The sequence below is a fragment of the Fukomys damarensis genome, unplaced genomic scaffold (assembly GCF_012274545.1).
Source record: "Fukomys damarensis isolate Sample0158 unplaced genomic scaffold, DMR_v1.0_HiC HiC_scaffold_23, whole genome shotgun sequence".
Lineage (NCBI taxonomy): Eukaryota > Metazoa > Chordata > Mammalia > Rodentia > Bathyergidae > Fukomys > Fukomys damarensis.
The window spans coordinates 20,059,823-20,079,722 of NW_022900935.1; the positions used below are offsets into that span (position 1 = coordinate 20,059,823).

At 49.5% G+C, this 19,900-nt stretch overlaps 1 protein-coding gene and 1 long non-coding RNA gene across 2 annotated transcripts in view; one reads left to right on the forward strand and one right to left on the reverse strand.

Annotated features, from left to right (window-relative positions):
- The window catches only part of Crybg2 (crystallin beta-gamma domain containing 2), a 27,158-nt gene extending 17,302 nt beyond the window's left edge, over positions 1 to 9,856 (forward strand). The window contains exons 15-22 of the mRNA XM_010633179.2: positions 109 to 185; positions 300 to 412; positions 3,701 to 3,830; positions 5,142 to 5,281; positions 5,641 to 5,764; positions 7,640 to 7,798; positions 8,957 to 9,116; positions 9,212 to 9,856. Of these exons, the coding sequence (XP_010631481.1) occupies positions 109 to 185; positions 300 to 412; positions 3,701 to 3,830; positions 5,142 to 5,281; positions 5,641 to 5,764; positions 7,640 to 7,798; positions 8,957 to 9,116; positions 9,212 to 9,300 (992 nt within the window). The 3' untranslated portion in view covers positions 9,301 to 9,856. The remainder of the gene's footprint in view (positions 1 to 108; positions 186 to 299; positions 413 to 3,700; positions 3,831 to 5,141; positions 5,282 to 5,640; positions 5,765 to 7,639; positions 7,799 to 8,956; positions 9,117 to 9,211) is intronic.
- Positions 9,857 to 12,228: 2,372 nt separating this feature from the next.
- LOC117287303 overlaps positions 12,229 to 19,900 on the reverse strand; it is an 8,080-nt gene continuing 408 nt past the window's right edge. The window contains exons 2-3 of the long non-coding RNA XR_004518538.1: positions 12,577 to 12,732; positions 12,229 to 12,284 (exon numbers count right to left, since the gene is read on the reverse strand). This is a non-coding gene — a long non-coding RNA (uncharacterized LOC117287303). The remainder of the gene's footprint in view (positions 12,285 to 12,576; positions 12,733 to 19,900) is intronic.

A 19,900-nucleotide genomic window follows, 5' to 3' on the forward strand; every position in this document is an offset into this window, starting at 1 on the left:
GGGACAGTGGACACAGCTCGGGGCGGGGCATCTGGGGGCGGGGTCAGTGCCTCGAAATCACCAACGGGTTGGCGATACAGAAACCTAGAGGAATAAATAGGGGCGAAGGATTGACAGCCTCCTCGAGTCTGGAAACTGGTCCTCTCTTTCAGGTCGGGGAGCACGATCTGCACTTTGTCTCAAAGGTAAGGTGGCGATCCGCGAAAAGGTTCCCTCATTTCAAAGCTCTTACCCCTTTATCCTGCCCCTCTGTCCTGCTCCTTGCCCTCCTGCGCTCTCATCGCCTTTTCTGCCTTCAGATTCAGCTTTTCTCCGGGCCCGACTTCCTGGGCGACCATATCTGCTTCGAAGATGACCGAGCCTCTCTGCCCACCTCCTTCCAGCCCCAGTCCTGCCGGGTCCACGGCGGCAGGTGAGGAACACTGGGGGTGCCCGGGCTGAGGGACGCCTTTGAAATGATTCACTCAGTTGCCCAGGCTGGACTTGAATTTGCAGTTCTCCTTCCTTAGCCTACTGAATAGGCATATGCCACTTAATGCCACTAGCATCTTTTTTCCCCCCTTTGGTACGGGGAACCGAACTCGTGTCTTTGTGCTTGCGAAGCAGGCATCGGAACCACTGAGCTAAATCCCTGCCCCCCCCCATTTTACACACTGTATTATATACATAGGTCACATACTGTATGAAAATAGTCAATATTCAAACATTCTCGTTGGATTTTCTGCCTTAAACTTTCTTCCACTTTGGAACCACATATCTACCCATGTCACAGGGTGAGGTGTCCTTGTTTGGGTGTTCACTCCTGTTACTCCCCTACAGCAGAAGCCTGGAAGTGTTGGGCAGCCCCACAGGTAACTCAGGTGGGTCACTGAGATGACATCAGACAGAGGAATTAGGTCTGGGCTGCTGCTTCATCTCGTCCTTCTTCTAGCACCTGTGGGACCTCTGCAGAGACCACCATGTCCCCACCCTATGGACTGCGTATCCTCCCCTAAAGAGCAGGGCCTCCTAAGCTCCTAAGCTAGGGATCCCTAGTGCAAGTCTTCTGCTGTGTGTTGGCCTCTGATTGGAACATGCTGTGTTAACAACCTTTCTGGAATCATTTAGAGACCAAAAATAACACTCTTTGCCTTGTATAGTCAAAGTATGTGGATCTCACTCCTGAACCTATGAAAACCTTGCTGTTAGGGGACTTCATAATAAAACAGGGTGTTCTCTCATAATTCTGCCCCACTGGATTTTTAGAGTAGTGGAAATCTGCTTGCCCAACGTTGACTAGTCCTGTGTAGCAGATAACTAGCAGCTGAAGCCCAGTCTGAGAGGAGCAGTAGAGCACAGTGTGTTCCTCATTGTTACTTACATGTTGGTAAGCAATAAGATAGATGATTGTTTTTTGTTCATTTGATTAAAAGAGTCAAGGTTATTTTCTAGACTAATTCATATTTTATCCCAAAAGCAGACCTGCTTTTGTAGTTCTGCTGCTTTTATAGAAAAAATTTGCCACCCAGAGGCACCTGAGAAGAGTATCCCTGGCCTGAGGCACTCGTCGTCTTCCTGTATGGGAAAGTGCCCTCCCCTCTCCCAAAGATGGGCCACTTCTCCGACCCTCTCACAGGAAGGTCACAGGAAAGTGAAGTCCACTCATGTGACTGTCTAGCATCTTTTGTTTTGTTTGTTTTTTTTATTTTTTGAGACAGGGTCTCACTGTGTAGTTAAGACTGACCTGGAACTCACTATGTAGCCCAGGCTGGTCTTGAACTCACAGCGATCCTCCTGCCTCAGCCTCCCGAGTGCTGGGATCACAGGCGTGTGCCACCATGCCTGGCAACTGTCTAGCATCTTTTAACCTTTCTTTTTCTTTCAGTTTTTCTTTTCTTTCAGTCCTGGGGATTGAACCCAGAGACACTACCACTCAGCCATATCCTTGGCCCTAAAACAAAAATAAAATTTTTTTTTTTTTTTTTTTTTTTTTTTTTTTTGGGAAAGCTTCATTAAGCTTTTCAGAAAGGACTCCAACTCCTGCCTTAGCTTCCCAAGGGCTGGGATTCCACTCTTGCACCATTTGCCTGGCTATATTTTATATATTTCTTGCTCTAGGCCTAGAATCAACCATTTCTCAAGGAACTGTAGTTCTTTTTAGCAGGAAGATGGTATTTACAGACCAGAATCTTCATTCTGGGTGTTTCAAAATTATAATACCTACACTGCTAATAATAGTAAAAACCACTGAATACTGTTTGAGGTTTCTTTATGGTTCTTTTTCTCAGAACATGCTCTTGAATTATGTCACCAGTATGGTATACAGATAGGTTTGTTGATTTAACTTTAATTTTTAGGAATACTTTCCATTTTTATTTAGTTTTTTCCCCCCAGTCCTTGACCCCAAGGCCTCACGCTTGCTAGGCAAGTGCTGTACTACTGAGCTATACCCCTAGTCTTACTTTATTTTTTAATTACATTTTTAAAAACAGTGTCTTGCTGTGTAGCCCAGGCTTGAACTCATAATCTTCCCATCACAGCCTCTTGAGTGCTGGAATCACAGGCATGTGCCACTAGGCTAAGAATATATTTTATAAAAATGTCTAAAAATTTACCTGGCTCCTGCCTTAGCTCAGGTGGCAGTCCTAAAGTACCATAGACCATGTGGCTTAAACAGCAGAAATTAATTTTCTCATAGTTCTAGCAGATCAAAATGCTGGCTAATTCATTTCCCCAGTGAGGACTCTTCGAGGCTTGCAGAACTATACCTTTGCATTGAGTCCTCACATCGAGGAGAGAGCAGGACTCCTGTCTCCACTTAGGAGGACTCACATCCTGTCACAGGGTCCCACTTTAGTGACCTCTTGGAAACCTGATTACCTCCCAAAGGCTCCCCTCGAAATGCCATTACCTTGGGAGTTGAGGTTTCCAGGTGTGATGGGGGGGTGTGCGGCCTAGATATTCAGTCTATAACAGTTCCAAAACCACAGCTGCCATTTCTGCCCCTGCTGCTTTTCTCCTTCCTCTCCCTATGGGGAAGCATTTTTCTTAGTTGTCTTACTCTTCCATTGTTCCTTTTGGAAAATATAAACAAATATATATTCATATGTAAGTTTACATATACTATAAAAACCAAACACGTTTTGTTTCCCTCCTCCCCAATTAGACAAAAGGGAGCATTCTGCAACCTGGTTAAAAACAAACACACAAAAAAATGCTGAATTGTAATTTATCCAATCTCTCTCCTTTTTGGGGGTGGTGGGTACTAGGGATCAAACTCAGGACCTTGCACTTATGAGGCAGGCAGCAGCATCACTGAGCTAAATCCCCAGCCCATTTATCCAATCTCTTGTTGCTGCACATCTGGGCCAGTTCCACTCTTTGCTGTTGCAAACAGTGCTGTAATGCAAGACCTTGTGTGTGGCTTTCATGTTTTTGAAGGGTGTCTGTGTGACAGATTCCTAGATGAGAGATTGCTGAGTCATTGCCCATGGAATGTTGCTTGAAGTTGCCAAATCCCCCTCCAAAGCAGCAGTAGCTTTTCCGTCAGTCCTGTGTTAAGTCTGACCTCCGTCCCTGGTGCTGCAGTGCCTGTTCATCCTTGACCTTCCCTAGACTAGGGGAGCACCAGCAACTCTGCGTCCACTCTCGGATGCAGCGTGGTCTGGCTGATCCGGGATAAGGTAGGCTCAGATGACCTCCCCCGCTCTCCCTTCCCCAGCTGGATCCTGTTTGATGGGGAGAACTTCAAGGGGGACCAACACATCCTCTCTGAGGGCGAGTTTCCTACTCTCACGGCCATGGGCTGCCTGGCCTCCACAATCCTGGGCTCTCTCCGGAAAGTGCCCCTGGTGAGTGTCCTTATCCAGTTCAGGGCCACCCTGGAGGCAGTCAGAGAGTTCTGTGGGAGCTTGTGGACAAATCGTCTCACTGCCTTGTAGGCTGGGTTGAACAGCTTTTCAGAACTGCCCTTCTGCACTGGGGCTGCCAAGCTAGCTCAGCTTGCTCCTATTTATCGACCACCTGTTGAGATAGGTCCTGGGGACACTGAAAAACCAGACAGAGCTCTGCCTTCAAGGACCCATGGTCACACACTCCTAAAAATTCCCCCGCCAAGAGGTGTGTCCAGATAGAGAAGTGGTGCAGGGACGAGAGAGGGGCCGATATTTTGGGGAGGGGAGAGGGTGATGGTCTGTGTGTGGTGGGGTGTTAGGGCCAGCTGGGGAGGTGGCTCTGCGGAGGACAGATGGGAGGGGCAGGGCAGGGGTTGACTGCTTCAGTGACCCAGAGAAGTGGTGACATCTTAGACCAGGGAAGAGATGTGGGCCTTCTTAAAGAACTAGCACCTGCAGGGTGGAGGGACTGACTCTGGAGTGGGCACCTAGTCAGGTCAGAACAGCTGATATTCACTGAGCACAGAGCACGCATGAGCTTCCGTCTTACTAAGGCCTCAGACCCTCACCACAGCCCTTCTTAGCTCCGTTTGCCAGATGTGGACACTGAGGCACAGAGCCGCCCACCCACAGGCTCCAAGGTGTACAGCTAGGAACAGGTAGCCTGAAAGCAGATGGCCCAGGGTCTGAAGCCCAGTTTTAGAGCCTCGAGCAAGCAGTTTTACATACAGTCTCAGTTTCCCCTCTGCCAAGTGGGAATCATGATCCGGTTGTTGAGGAGATGAGGTGAAGTACCCAGCACAGGATCTCACCTCAGTGAACGCTGAATAAATGAACGCAACTACTATCACCGGAACTGTGATTATTGCAGTTGTAGGGAAGCTGGAAAGAAGAAATTAGAGAGTGAGATCCTGGTTACGGCCTGGCCCTTGCTCCCAGAAGCACCATTTGCTGGGCGTGGCCGCACATGCCTATAACCCCAGTGCTTAGGAGGCTGAGGCAGAAGGGTTGCTGTGAGTTTGAGGCCAGCCTGGGTTGCTTAGGGAGACCCTGACTCCAAAATCTCCAAATCAAAATGCACCATTTACCAGAGAGGACGTTTGAGGGGGAAGCAGAGGGCCAGTCTGGTACAGCTGTTAGTGAGTCTGGGGACACCCTGCCGGCAGCCTTGTGGAGTCAGTGAGTGGGCTTAGGAGGGTCAGGGGCCTGAAGGACAGATTGGAGAGTCCGGCAGGAGTCGTGGCCTCACCTCTTTTCTGCTGGCCCCAGCACTTTTCAGAGCCTGCCATTTTCCTGTATGGACTGGAGTCCTTCGAGGGGAAGGAGATTGAGCTCAGCGGGGAGGTGCGGAGCCTGCAAGCTGAGGGCTTCAACAACCACGTGCTGTCCGTGCGGATCAAGGGGGGCGTGTGAGTGCGCAGGGGTGGGGAGGCCCGGGTTGGGGGGCTGCTAGCGAGAATAGGTGCGCGGAGGGATGGGCATCTCAGGGGTCTCCTGCCTGTCCCCTACCTGCAGGCTGGGAAGGAGGGGGAAGTAGACAGAGAAGCATCACCGGCTCTCAGGGCCTGCACCCCAGTCCCTGTGGGCCCCTCAGGACCCTATCTTGCCCTGCAAACTCCAAAACTACTTCCCAGACTCCTCCTCTCTGCTTGGGACCCTGACTTTAGGCAGAAGAGTCCTGGCATGACAGAAGAGGAGGGAAGACCATTCTGATCTCCTCCTCCTCCATTTGTCTGTGTTCCTCTGTCTGTGGCGCCTGCTGGCCCAGGTGGGTGCTGTGTGAGCATAGTGACTTCCGGGGCCACCAGTGGCTGCTGAGCAGCTGTGAGATCACCAACTGGCTGACCTACAGCGGCACCCAGAGGGTGGGCTCCCTCTACCCCATCAAGCAGGTGGGTCGCATGTCGGTGGCTACACAGGTGGGTCTGTCCGGTGTGTGCCTGTCTGTGTGTTTCCCAAGCTCGGCGTTGGTGTACTTTGGTCACAGATTGGGCTCCGTCGTCATTCTTCTTGCACAGTTGTCTAGTTAACAGTTTACTCTATGTCAGTTCACTTTTCTGTTTTTTGTTTCGGTGCTACTGAGGATTGAACCCAGGGCCTTCACAATGAGCTTCATCTCGCCCTTTTTTATTTTCTTCTGTCTGGGCTGTACTTGAATTTGCAGCTCTCTTGCCTCAGCACCCTAGGAGATTAAAGCCCTGTAGCATTATGTGAGCCAACTTGACTCACATTTTAAAAATTTTATTCTTTTCCTAAGGAATAATATCCATAAAACCATAAATTTGATGTGTATGTATGATTTTTTTCTTAATAGGCACAATAAATACGTTACCACCAAATTTTTAAAAACAAAGAGCCTGGCATGGTGGTGCACACTTGTAATCCCAGCACTCAGGAGGCTGAAGCAGGAGGACCACTGTGAGTTCAAGACCAGCCTGGGCTACATAGTGAGTTCTGGGTCAGTCTCGACTACATAGTGAGATGCTGTCTCAAAAAAACCAACAACAAAAAAAACAAAGGGCTGGGATGTAGCTCAGTGGTAGCCCTGCGTTCAATCCCCCAGTACCCCAAAAACGTCTCCGTAGGTTTTCAAAAATAAGTTGATCCACGCAGGGCTCAAAATCATCTCACATGTCACTGTCCTCATCTTGATAAACACAGTGTCTGCTTGTCCGTATATGGGTTTTCATTTCTGCATGCAAGCATTTCTGTGGTGGCACGGACATGGCTGTGTGTGTGCCTGTGCTTGTGTGTGTGCACAGTCTGTGTGCACACAGTGTCTGTCTGAGGGTCTTGCTATGAGACATCATTTGTGGCCATTGTGCCCTTGGAGTGGCCTCTGTGTGCCTATGTGTGTGTATACCGTCTTTGTGACTGTTATTCCCGAGCCTGAGCCACTGCCAAGTGTGTGTCTTGGTACCAGGGCATTTGTGTAGTCTCTGTATTCACAGACTCTAAGGACATCACTGCTGGAAGAAATCCTGGAGATTATCTCCAACCCTCACATTTTACAGATGGGGAAATAAAGGCCCAGAGAAGTGGACAAGGATTTGCTCTGCAGTTTTGGGCAAGTACTGGACCTCCGTGGACCTCCATTTCCTCATCTTTAAAATGGTCATAGTGTGGGTTTGAGGACTGAGATCTCTAATGTCTGTAGAGCCCTTAGAATGGTGCTTGACAGGTGGGCTCTGGTTCTTATTATTGTCATTGCTGTTGCTGCCATCTGAGACTTCCTGATGATTTGTGTTAGAGTCAGATCTAACGTCTGACAGTCCGGTGTGTGCCCCATTGTGACCTCTCCTCAGCATGTGCGTGTGTGTGTGTGTGTGTGTGTGTGTGTGTGTGTGTGTGTGTGTGTGTCTCCTTATAAGCATGTGTTTGCACATCTGTATTCCTGCACACATCTGTTCTTGTAGCAGCCTTGATTACCTGGCCCACAGTAGGCTGGGCAGACCTGTGATTAGTTAGGCTGGATGAGTTTCATTGTAAGCGTGAGTCTGCATCTTCTGTGAATTTCTGGGCCACCTTGTGGACCATGGTTGTACCTGTCATTGTGTCCTGTTGCACACTTCCCTGGGTATCTCCACGGGCACAGAGCTGCTGGAACATTCATGTGCATGTGTGTGTTTGTGGGAACAAGGGGTGACTTAGAAGCGGAGTCGAGAAAAGGTTGTCTTGGGAGCTTGATCCTAGAGGGGCCAGAGTTGAGGGTGGTGAAGGCATCCTTGCCTGGGGACCCCTAACTCTCAGCTTCTCCCCATCACCAGCGCCGAGCTTACTTCCGCCTCTGGAATTCTGCCCTGAGAGGATTCCTGGCAGTGCCCGACCACGTGGAGGACATGAAGGCTGGCCGGGTGGTAGTCTCCGAGCCCCGAGCTGGGGGCAGCTATATCTGGTACTATGAGGATGGGCTGCTAAAGAACCAGGTACGGAGTAAGGGCCTGAAGAACCCACCTGGGGATGTCCCAGCCAGTCAGGGAGGATCCACAGGTCCCTGGGAAGTAGAGAATGCTGGCAGGGACACCTGGCAAGTCTCTTCTTGTAGCCTCAGTGTACAAAACTGGTGTTGACCCAGGTGCTTCTGAGAGTCCTCTAGTTCTACTGTGCTCGTTCAGAATTTGAGTCTGTTAATAATGATACTCCACAGCTTCCTGAGAATGTGTCAGGCCATGTTCCAGGTACTGGGACTACAGTCGTCACAGGACAGAAATGATTCTTGTTCAGCGAGGGGGGAGAAAGACAGAAGCAATTTAAATGAGCAAAATATCTAATTATCAAGAAAGGAAGAGAGGGAGTTTTAAGAGCCCTGTCTGATGAGTTGACAAGCAGGCATTGTGCAGATATCTCAGGGAAGAGGGGCCAGCAAGTGCAAAGGCCCTGAGGTGTGAACGTGCCTGGCAATTTCTAGACCTGGCAAGGCCCCCTGAGTGGCTGGAGTGAAGTGAGGGAGAGAGAAAGCAGCAAGAGACGAGCTGAGAAAGGTTATGGAGGGTGTAGGGCTTTGTAGGCCACTGGGAGTCTTGTCCTTCACTTGACATGGGAGGGCCTGCTGGCTGAGTGCCAGGTGCTATGCTAAGCCTTCACACCAGTGCCTCCGTGTAATCTTCAGAGAGCACTGTGGGCTGGGCCTCTTTACTCTCCATTTGACAGGTGAGGAAATCAGAACACAGAGAGGTCACTTCACTTACTGAAAATCACACAGCCAATAAATATGGAGGTTTTTCTGATGTTTTGGGAATCCAACATGGAAGAGCTAATATTTTCCCAGCCCTTTTATGGTTTCTCACATTAAATTTTTAAAAAGTAGTATTCTGCCAGGTGTGGTGGCGCATGCCTGTAATCCCAGCACTTGGGAGGCTGAGGCAGGAGAATTGCTGTGAGTTTGAGACCAGCCTGGGCTACGTAGTGAGTTCCAGGTCAGTCTCAATTACATAGTGAGACCCCATCTCAAAAAACCAAAAAAAAAAAAAAAAAAAAAGTATTCAGGGATTCCTATTCCCAAGGAATGCCCCGAGTGTCCAGGGTACATTGGGTACAGCAGAGTCCCTGTGGGCAGAAGAGTGCTAATGACCTCTGGGCCTCAGGTGGCCCCCACCATGAGCCTGCAGGTGATTGGACCTCCTAGCCCAGGCTCCAAGGTGGTGCTCTGGGCCGAGAGCCGCCTGCCGCGCCAGACGTGGAGCATCGATGAATCGGGCCACATCTGCAGCCAGATGTTTGAAGGCCAGATCCTGGATGTGAAGGGTAATCTGGGCTCTGCCTGGGAGAGGGCACCGAGGGGGCTGAGGGCAGTGTTGTCCCCAGGTCTCTCTGACCATGTCTCAACCCTCCCCTCTCAGGTGGCCGAGGTTACGACCGGGACCATGTGGTGCTGTGGGAGCTGGCAGAGGACAGGGCCTCCCAGATCTGGACTGTCCACGTGCTCTGAACCCCTCTCCTGCCCCGTCCCCAGGGGCTCTTGCTGGTGTGCAATGTTTTTATAGGTTTTTGTTGTGACATAAGCTATTGTCTAATGCCAGGTATCTCCATCTCTGTGTACCTTGATGTTTGGGGTTTGGGGTGAAGATTGTTCACTGGCCTTTGCCCCGCTACACTCAGGCTGGCTTTTCTGTTATTTGGGCCTTGGATGTATGGTCTCCGCCGCCACCAGAGGGAGCCTGGCCACTGGACTGGGATGAGTCGCCCACAGGCTGTGTTCTGATCTTCTCTGACCTACAGGTGGCCCCAGGCTGTGGGGACACAGAGGCCAAGGCTTGTGGTCCCCACCCTGAGAGAACACATAGTTCAGTGGCAGATTCTGATAGCCAGAGTGACATAGTGACAGGAAGAACACAGTGGAGGGTTGCGCAGAGCAGAACCCTGCTGCCAGGGACCTTCTGCTGACACAGGATGGGAAGGACCAGGCTGTAGGGTGGAACAGGAAAATGTCCCACGGAGCAGACAAGTCCAGCTATGAACCCCAGCCTGGTGGTACACACCTGTAATCCCAGCACTCAGGAGGCTGAGGCAAGAGGATTGTTAAGAGCTCAAGGCCAGCCTGGGCTACATAGCAAGACCCCTGTCCCAGAAAACCAAACAAACAAACAAAAATCCAATGGTGACAGCTTCATGGGTGGGTCTACAGTGGGCTGGGCAGGAGAGATGAAGGGGAGGGAGGCACGCCCTGAAGAACCTTGTTCCTGGGCCTCCTCTTCACCTCTTCCAACTCTGGGCTCAAAGCCTAAAGATTGGGCCTCAAACCTGAGAAGCCAAGATGGGATGGGGTCCTAAACCCACTTAGAGGACAGGTGTAGGCAGGAAGAGGAGAGAGCTGTTCCCAGGAGCCTGCTTGGTTACAGCAGTTATTTGTCCTTCCTGCTTCCAGTGCCTGTGGCTGGGTGGGGAGGAGACAGCTGGTGGTGGATGATATGAGTGAGCCGTTTTTCTGGGAACGCAGAAGAGGCAGGTGGCAGGTGTTACTTGGACTGGGAATTGCCCCAAATCCATCATTCTGTGACACCCAGGTACTGAGGTGGGGAACTCAGTCTGGGGTTGTCCAAGGCGTTGGGGATGTGGCAGTGGCATAGTCTCTGGGATCGTTAGCACCACTTGGAGACAGGAGAAGCAGTGTGACCAAAGGGGGTGGAGAGGGTCACCTTGTCCCTTGGGGATGATTCTAAGGAGGCGCCTCTTCAGTACACACCAGGCTGGGGGAGCATCCTGGGGCCACCTCTGCTGATGGGAGTGTGGGGAGCTCTTTGGCTTTTGGGCTGGTGATGTCCAGTGACCACACATGGGGCCCCACCAAACACAAAGATAGTTTTATTGACCCTCAGCTGGGTGGCACCTGCCCCTGCACCTCAACACCTCCCCACTTTGGCCATCACCCCCATGGCACTGCCTGTGAGTTTCTGCCACCTGGGATCCCTAACATCTTTTCCAAGGGTGGAGGGGAGGGGCTCTGGCTAGTGATGAGGGCCAGAGGTGACACTGTGCCTCAGCTGAGGTAGAAGAGGTGGATGAGGGTGTGGAGTAAGAAAAGGAACGTGCCACTACCCAAGTCACTGAGAGCTGGGGCCCCATTTTGGGCTTTGGTTCTGGCTGTGGTCTGGGTCCTGGTTGTGGCTGTGGTCTGGGTCCTGGTTGTGGTTCTTAAGGTCATGGTTGTAGGCCTGGAGTCTGTGACAATGCCCAGGTGCGGGGTTGTGGACTTGGCGGGAGCCAGGGTGGTGGCTATACCCGGGGCCATGGTTGTGGTTATGGCTGGGGTTATAGCCGAGTCCATAGCTTGGTTTCCCAAGACTCCCATTTGCATCTGCAAGAGAAACAGGGTATGCTCAGGGGGCTTTTGAATCTCATATATGTTAAGGCCGCAGCCTCCCTATTACTCTCCCAACTCCAGGCCTCCATAAACCTTCTGCTCCTTGTCCTGTCTGGATGTTTGACTACTTCCTGCCTTGACACAGGCAGGGACAGACATGGTCCCTTCCTCTCCCCTACCTTCCACCATGGAAACTTCCTTTCATCTCTCCAGGCCACCAGCTCCTCCCGCACAGACAGAGGAGCTGCAGCCCTTGGCTTTACTGCAGGGGGCTTAGCCTCCTCGAGCCTCAGTGCCCTGTCTTCTGGACAGAGGAAGAGTCCACCATGGTGGTGAAGGTCACGTGAGAGGGCGGAGGACACCCTTGGCAGTGTCACTGGGTGTGGGGTGGCAGAAATGGCCAGATGGTGATCAACCTGTCCTTAATGCTTGAGTAAGCTGTTCCCAATAAGAACTTCACGGCTCCCATCTCCAAGCCCCTCTAGGCACATAGGATGCACCAAAGTGCCTCCTGGGGTGGCTGAATGGGAGACTTCTGTGTCTCTCTCATTCCTGTACACTTGAGCTTCTGTCCAGCAGAAGTTGGGGACAGGGCCTCCCTAGCACCTTCAGAAGCCACACAAACTCCGCTTGGACATTTCCTCACTGCATCCCAACAGGACCCGCAGTCATGCTGTGGGGTCGCGCCATCCACAAACACACTCCCATGCCTCCTACTTCCCCTGAGACTGGATCAGCCTTTAGCCCTCAGGTAGCTTGACAATAGCCAGAGGGGCAGGAAGCCCCGGCAGAGAACTCCCCTTGTCTGGTTTCCCTGTTTTAAGTCTTGCCTGCCTCTGCCTCTGTAAGAAGGCTGGGTGCCCTGGAGGCTATAGTCCCTCTGTCCCATGCTAAGCTGGTCAGGGGAGTTCTGATGGTTGTGCCAGGGGCTTTGAGGAGCTGCTGTTACCTGAAGCATCACCAGGAGGCTGATGGTGAGGAAGAGGAAGCCATTCATCCTGGAAGATCTTGCTGGGCTCTGTTGGTGGCAGCTTTGGGATGGACCCAGGGCTGTGTGTGGGCTTCTTTCAGCTCAGCTGCTTTTGAACCAGGAGGAAGGGAAGAAGGCGGGACTAGCAGAGGGAGGAAGGAGGGCCTATGGGGTGAGGCAGGGACCTGCTTCCTTTCTATAGACCTGGGGGTGGCTGTAATGAGGCTCTGGATTTTAGGGCCCACAGATAATGAATTCTGGCCAGGGGGTGAGTGGCATGCAAGCCAAGCTTGGGGTAGAAGATAGGGCCCCGGACTTGGAGCTGCAGACACGGTCACTCCGTCACTTTGTGAGGCAGTTCCGGAAGCCCTCCATGGTCTTCAGTTGCACTGTGGTGGCTGCCCTGGTACCCGGAATTGATCCAAAATGCTTACCTTTCATGGTCATTTTGACTTTGGGGAAGAGCCAGCAGTCACACAGTGCCAGGCCCCGTGAATAAGGTGGATGAAGACGCGCCGTAAAGTCTTCATGTGCCTGCCTTTTCATCGGTTGGCACTAGGCAGCAGTGTTCATTGCAGTTTGGGTCATGCCTAGTAAAGACACAAAGGAGGACTCCGAAACTGCTTCAGAGTGGTGAGAACGATGGGATGGGTGTGTTCTAAGTGAGGGAGGGGACAATGGCGATGTGTCTTTTACCATAAAAGTTTTTTTTTTTTTTTTTTGTACTGGGGATTGAACTCTGGTCCTTGCACTTACGAGGCAGGTGGTGGAACCACTGAGCTAAATCCCTGGCTCCCATAAAAGATTTTTAAACTTAAAATGCACTGTATATTTTCATCATGGTGTGTATGTACTTGCATTTTATGGTCAGTGAACTGAAGCTTCAGGACCTTGTGCTTGAAGGCGGTGGCACCACCCAGCCCTCACCAATTAACATTTTTTTTTTTTTTGAGGCAGGGTCTCACTATAATTGAGACTGACCTGGAACTCGCGATGTAGCCCAGGCTGGTCTCGAACTCACAGTGATCCTCCTGCTTCAGCCTCCTGAGTGCTGGGATTACTGGCATGTGCCACCATGCCTGGCTACCAATTAACTCTTGATTCCCTGCCCTCCCTCATCTCAAGCCTTCCAGCTCCTGCCTCACACTATCCCTGGCTCATTCGTGTGGTGTCTTGGTTACATGGCAGGAGCTAAGGAGACGCCCCTGTACTGCTTGTCTGTGTCAGGCCGTGTCACAAGCCTGGGTAAAACCCAAGTTGGGGGGTCTCCAGTTCTGGGCTGAGGCAGCTCAAAAGAAAAAAGTGAGTCAAGACTGCGGAGAGAAAGGCAGGAAGTGGAGGGGTGAGGAGGGTAGTGAGGGAAATGAAAAGAGCCCCCAGTGCTCATGGAGCCCCGCCCGAACCCCCTTAAGTTCTCCCTGCCTTTGTCCCTACCCAGGGGGGCCGGTATCCTCAGGGTGCCTGAGAGCCGGGGAAGCAGCAGCAAGATGGGACATGGGCCCAGGAGGCCGGTGGCCCACATGGAAGCCCAAGGTTGCTTTGCTGCAAAATGGCCCCGGCACACTGGGCAATCTTCTCCCTGCTTGCAAAGTAGTGTGGAGGTGGGCTGAGCCCTACGGCCAGCCGTGAGGTACACAGTTCCTCCAGGCTCTGGGTACTGGGGATACTTGGATGCCAGACATAAATATTTATTGTCTATCTTCTGTCTCTGTTACCTATCATCTAGACATCTGTATCTATGAATCATATATAGGGAGCACAAATCTATATCTATATCTATTATCTGACTGTCTTGTCTGTCTGTGTGGTACTGGAGACTGAATCTAGAGCCTTGCACATGCTCAGTACATGGTCCACTGAGTTATACCCCTCAGCCCTACTCCTGCTGACTTAAATTTATTTTGTGTTTTGAGACAGGGTCTCCCTTTGTAGTCCAGGCTAACCATGAACTCATGATCCTCCTGCCTCAGCCTCCTGAGTGCTGGGACCACGAGTATGCACCACCATACCCTGGCTGGCAGGATTTTAAGGAAAACTGGGGCTTGGGCCATAAGAGGATGTCTGGAAGGTGTCTGTACCTGAGTAAGGAAGTAGATTTCAAATCTTGTTGCATTCTGTTGATTATACCTCCATAAACAGAACCCTAGACACTAAGCTTAGAGAGCTCTAAGAAATCCCCATTCCACAGGTGGGAAAATTGAGCCTAATTTCAAGGCAGAGCTTGGGCTACAGCCAAGATTTCGCAGTGCCTGTGCTCCATCACTCACCACCAAACCCAGTAGTGTTTGTGTGTGTGTGTGTGTGTGTGTGTGTGTGTGTGTGTGTGTGGACTGTGGACTGAATCAGGACCTCATGCATGCTCCATCACTGGGTCACACTAGCTCTTCACTTTTGCACTTAACTAGCAAGGTGGAGAGTCTCAGTCCCGCCTGTCCTGTGATATCCTCTCCCACCCACACATACCACCTCCAACTTCAACCACATCCACCTCACATTGCAAAGCTGTCCAGGACGCTTTTTTGTTTTGTTTTGTTTTTGGAGATAGGGTCTTGATATGTATTTTAGACTGGATTTGAATTATTTTATGTAGTCCAGGCCGGCCTTGAACCTGTAGTGATCCTCCTGCCTCAGCCTCCCAAATGCTTGGATTACAGTTGAGCACCACCATGCTGGGTGGCCCAGGCACCTTTACACATCTATTTCCTCTCTACAAGAAAAGCCCTTCCTTAGTTCTGTACCTGGCAACCTTTTTTTTTTTATTTTTTTTTTTTTTTAAAATATAGTGAAATGAAGAATTGAACCCATGGTCTCTGAACTGAACTACATCCCCATTTATTCTGAGTCAGTCTCACTACATTGGTTAGACTGGCCTCTAACTTGAGATCTTCCTGTCTCGGTTTCTCAAGTAGTTGGGGTTTCAGGCCATACTACCACACCCAGGAAGACAAACTCGTCTTTGTTCTTCAAGATGTAGCTTGGATCTGGGCATGATAATGCATACGTATAATTTCAGTACTCTAGGAGGCTGAGGCAGGAAGATGGCAGGCCAGAGCCCAATCTAGCAACCTAGCCATTTAGCATTGTCTCAAAATTTTAAAAAGGGCTAGGACTGTTGTTCAGTGTAACAGTGGTGTTGTCACCACCACTACCAAAAAATTAAAAAGTTCTCTACTTCCCCTCAGAAACTCCTTGCTCCTCTGGGCTCCAAGGACTCCTTGTGTTGACCATTGCTCTAAAGATCATTTCCACTAAGCATGTGGTCTGGTCTAGGACCTAGCACCTCTGAAACCCAGCACAGCATAGAACATGGCACAGAATAAGTGTGAGGGTTACCAGAAGGACTGAGGGTGAGGTATTCACTCCTGGCCACAAACCTTTCATGCCTGAATGATTCATTCAGTACGCAGATCTGGCCCATGGGGGCTCTGTGTTGAGGAGGTACCAGTGCAGGAAAGAACTGAGGCTTTGAGAGAGGAGAGTCCTTTGTTGGAGCTGCTTTTCTCCAGAGGAACAGCTAAAATGGAGCAGAGCTTTCTAGATGTTTGTAAGGCAAAGGGAAACAAATAGTAGTTCAAAATGCCCTGAGAAAGGGATACCCTAACAGACTCCTTTCCCTAGGCTTTGGGTTGGGACCATGACGAATAGGAGTGAATAGGAAACAACGGCTTGGTCATCACAAAAACTGAAGACATTACAAAAAAATCAAATAAGAGAAGCAACAGGACATTAGATTTCTGAGGTGAAACACCTGACACCTGCAACTTAAAGGAAGAGCGGTTTATTCGGCCCATGGTTTTAGAGGGTTCCCCAGAGGGGAAGGAAGCGAGCAGGGACCAGATGTAGTTCCCAAGATTACACCCCATGACCCACCTAGACACATCCAGAGTGTGCTTTGTTAATCTACACCTCTCTCAAACCAGTCAAGCTGACGATCAAGATTAAGGCCTGGCATGGTCGCACACACCTGGAATCCCAGCACTTGAGAGGCTGAAGCAGGAGGATCACTGGGGCTTGGGAGGAGGCCAGCCTGGGCAATAAAGTGAGCCTATGGCCAGCCTGAATGACATGGTGAGACAATCTCAGAAACAAAACCACCAGAGCATCAAAAAAGCTAGAAATGATGGCACATACCTATAATCCCAGCACTCTGGGAGGCTGAGACAGGAGGATTGCAATTTAGCAAGACACTCAAAAAATAAGAGACTGCTGATATTCAGTACAGAGGTCCTGAGTTCAATCCCCAGTATGATATATAGAGAGAGAATATCAAGGCAGATAATGGAATTATCAATGAAACTTTCAAATTAATATATATTCAAAGACATATACAACAAGATAGAAAACTAGAAATTACAAAGAGCCACCAAATGAAAATTCTGGAACTCAGAAATACAGCACAAATTGGGAAGGTTTAGCCTCAGATCAGGAGAATTACTGAAGTGAAAAACAGATCATAAGAAGATATGCTTTGTAGTAAAATACACTTACTAAGTTCCTGCTTTGAGCCTGGTCCTAGTTTTGGTATAGCTGTGGGGATATGGCAGTGGACAAAAAGGTAAAGTTCCTGCCCTTGTGGAGGTGAAATTCAAAAGGAGAAAGACAGATTTAAAAAAATGGCTGGCTTCAGATTGCAATAAAGGCTCTATGAGGAAGTGGAGAGGTGATCTAAGAAGAGAAATGAAAAAAGGAAATAATCGAGGTAAGTGGTCAGGATCGGCCGCAGGGAGGAAGTGTTGGCTTTGAGGCCCTTCAGGAGGAGCGGTCTAATATACAAAGCACCTCAGCAGGCCACTGTATTCCAGTGTCACAGTGTCCTCTTGGGACCCTGCCCAGGGCCTAGTCGTAGTCACACAGAGGACAGGTAGAAAGTGTCTGCTTGTGCAAAGGAATAGAACATAACAGGGGTGGAGAGGAGAGTGGAATTGTGGCTCTTTTATCAGTGTGATTGCCCTGAATTTTTCATCCTCACTTAGCAGGAGGCAGAACCACTGAGCTAAACCCCCAACCCATGAATGCATACTTTTATAATATGGTTCTGCCTTCCTCCAATGAATATTACTTTTTAAAAACCCAAACTGGCCTGCCATCTTGGTGGGCTCTGATTTCTCTTCCAAGAACTACCAGCAGGTGTTCACTGAGTGTCTGGCTACCGCAGACCCTGGGTTCAAGGGGGCAGAGGTGAATCCTGATGTCTGGGTAAACATTCCTCATGTTTCCAGTCTTCCAGAGGCTTCAGTCACCCATGCTCTCCCTGAGGCTCCCCCGCAGCTCCAAAAAGCACACTACCCCAACATGAACTCCAACTTCCTCATCCTGGTATACCCAAAGCCTCAGAAAACTAGGCATGGTGGTACATGACTGTAATCCAAGCTATTCAGGAGGCTGAGGCAAAAAAAAAAAAAAAAAAAAAAAAAAAAAAAAAAAAAAAAAAAAAACAAAAAACAAAAAACTAAAAAGACCAAAGATGTAGCTCAGTGGTAGAGTGCCTGCCTACATGCACGAGGGTGTGGGTTCAATCCTCAGTACCACCAAAAAAGAAAAACAAAACAGTTACTGACTGGTGGGTTCTTCTTTCAACCCAGAATTACAAGGTAGAGCCAAAAAAGGACCGAGCAGAAATATTTATTGTAGAGCGAAAGCAGAAAACAGCATTTATTGTAAAGTGGAGGCAAAAAAGCTCCTGGGCAAATGAACCTGGGACGGGGTCTGAAAAGGGTCACCAAAAAGACTCTTTTGTCCAGGGATTTTTTATACTCAAAATGACTACGTCTCAGCTATGCTGAGATCACCCTATCTTGTGGGGTTACAATCAGTAAAGTCTGACACAGAAGGGGGCCTATAGGAGCTCAGGGTATGTAACAGGCACACTCTTTCAAGTACCATTAATTGTAACATTCTTTGGGGAAGCAAAACCTTTATTGGTACATTTTAGACATACATAATGATAACATTCATCAGAGGGAATTCATAACTGTACATGGTATTCCTTACTTATTTTTTTCCCATTTCCTCCCTCCCTTCCACCCCTTAATTGTGACTTTAAGCAGCCAATGAGGCCTAATGAGGCCTTAGTTTCCTAAGCCTCCAGGTGACCTGGCCTTGGCCAGTAAGTCTTTTGGACTCCTTCTTTGGCTCGGCCTCCTCTGGGTGCCCTGGCTGCCTTCCCATCTGTGCACCTCCCTGCCTTTGCCAGAACACCTCTCACACTCCCCTCCCAGAATGTGCCAGTGTCACTCTAAGAAATCTCATCTCCCACAGCGCCTGGTCCTCAACAATTACTGTTAGGAAGCCTCTTGTTAGGTTAGGAAAATGACACCCAAGCCTTAGAAAATGGTACTCATGCCCAACTACACCAGCACGGAATGCTTGAGGTTCCTGCTTTTCAAGTATCTTATCTCCCTGCATCGAAACAAACAACAGCCACAGGGGGGTGGAGCAGGCTTCTGGGGAGCACTTAAGCAGACTTCTCCCATTTTCCAAACCCCTCCTTTGGCAGTGGGCCTGGACCACCAACATGCCTGATTTATCCTTGACTTCTGTTGTAGCACTGTGGAAGCTTCTAGAAAGAACACGGATTCTAGAGGCAGATGGTTCTGTATCTGAATCTTTTACTGCTTCCTACCTGTATAGATTCGAGCAGGATTCTCTGATTTGCTGTTTTCTTGTTTATAAACCTCACAGTGTTGGCCTGTGGTATTCGGAAGGGACACAGTAATTGGCCTCTGTCTTCAGCTTCCAATTGGCTCTTAAAGAATTTGAGAGTCCTGCCCTGCCCCCACACAGCATGGCAGATAGTTGAAGGAAAGCAGAGAGCTGTAGCTCAGAGTTAGAGCACCTGCCCAGCATGCCAGAGGCCCTGGGTTCCACCTCCAGCAAGAAAAACAGAAGGCAAACAGAAAATAATTTACTAAATGTGAGGCATGTGGAGTTTGGTGACTGAACCCAGAAAGGAAGTGAGTGTCTGAGCCTATCCGGTAAGCGTAAGGTCCTAGGTTCAATCCCTGGTAGGAAGAAGAAGAGGAGGTGGGGGGTGGGAAGAGGAGGAAGAGGAAGAAAAAGTGATACCATTACAACTGGAAGTCTTGAGATGTTGGTTAATAGAAATTTTTTTGAAAATACAGTCTATACAGACTATATTTGTTTTGAGTGGTATTTGCATTGTCTCACTTAATCCTCACAGCAGTCCTGTGAGTCCCATTTTACTGATTAAAAAAGGAAGGAGTGTGTCAGAGAACACACAGTCAGGGCTTCTGAAACCGAAGTTGGTGCTCTTAATAACTGTCTCTTGTTGCTCTGATGCCTAGTCTAGTCCAACACTTTCATTTTACACATGGTGCTCAGAGAGGGGAAATTATATACCAAGGCGTGCAGAGAGGTACCTTTACCCAATTCTTCCACAAAGGAACTACAATTTGATCTTTGTTTAGGGTATTATCTGGTCAAGAAGTTAGCAGAAGGCTGGGTGCGGTGATACACACCTTAATCCCAGCACTCTGGAAGGCTAAAGTAGGAGAACACCAAGTTTGTGCACAGCCTGGGCAATTCAGCAATTTAGCAAGACCTTGCCTAAAAAAAAAAAAAAGTTTAAAAGGCTGGGGGCCGGCCTTTTTGTGGAGCACACCTGTAATCCAGCACTCAGGAGTCCGAGGTCTTGTGTTGAGGACAGCCTGGTCTACACAGTGAGTTCAAGGCCAGACTGAAATACATCGCAAGACCCTCTCAAAAAAAAAAAAAAAAAAAAAAAAAAAAAAAAAAAAA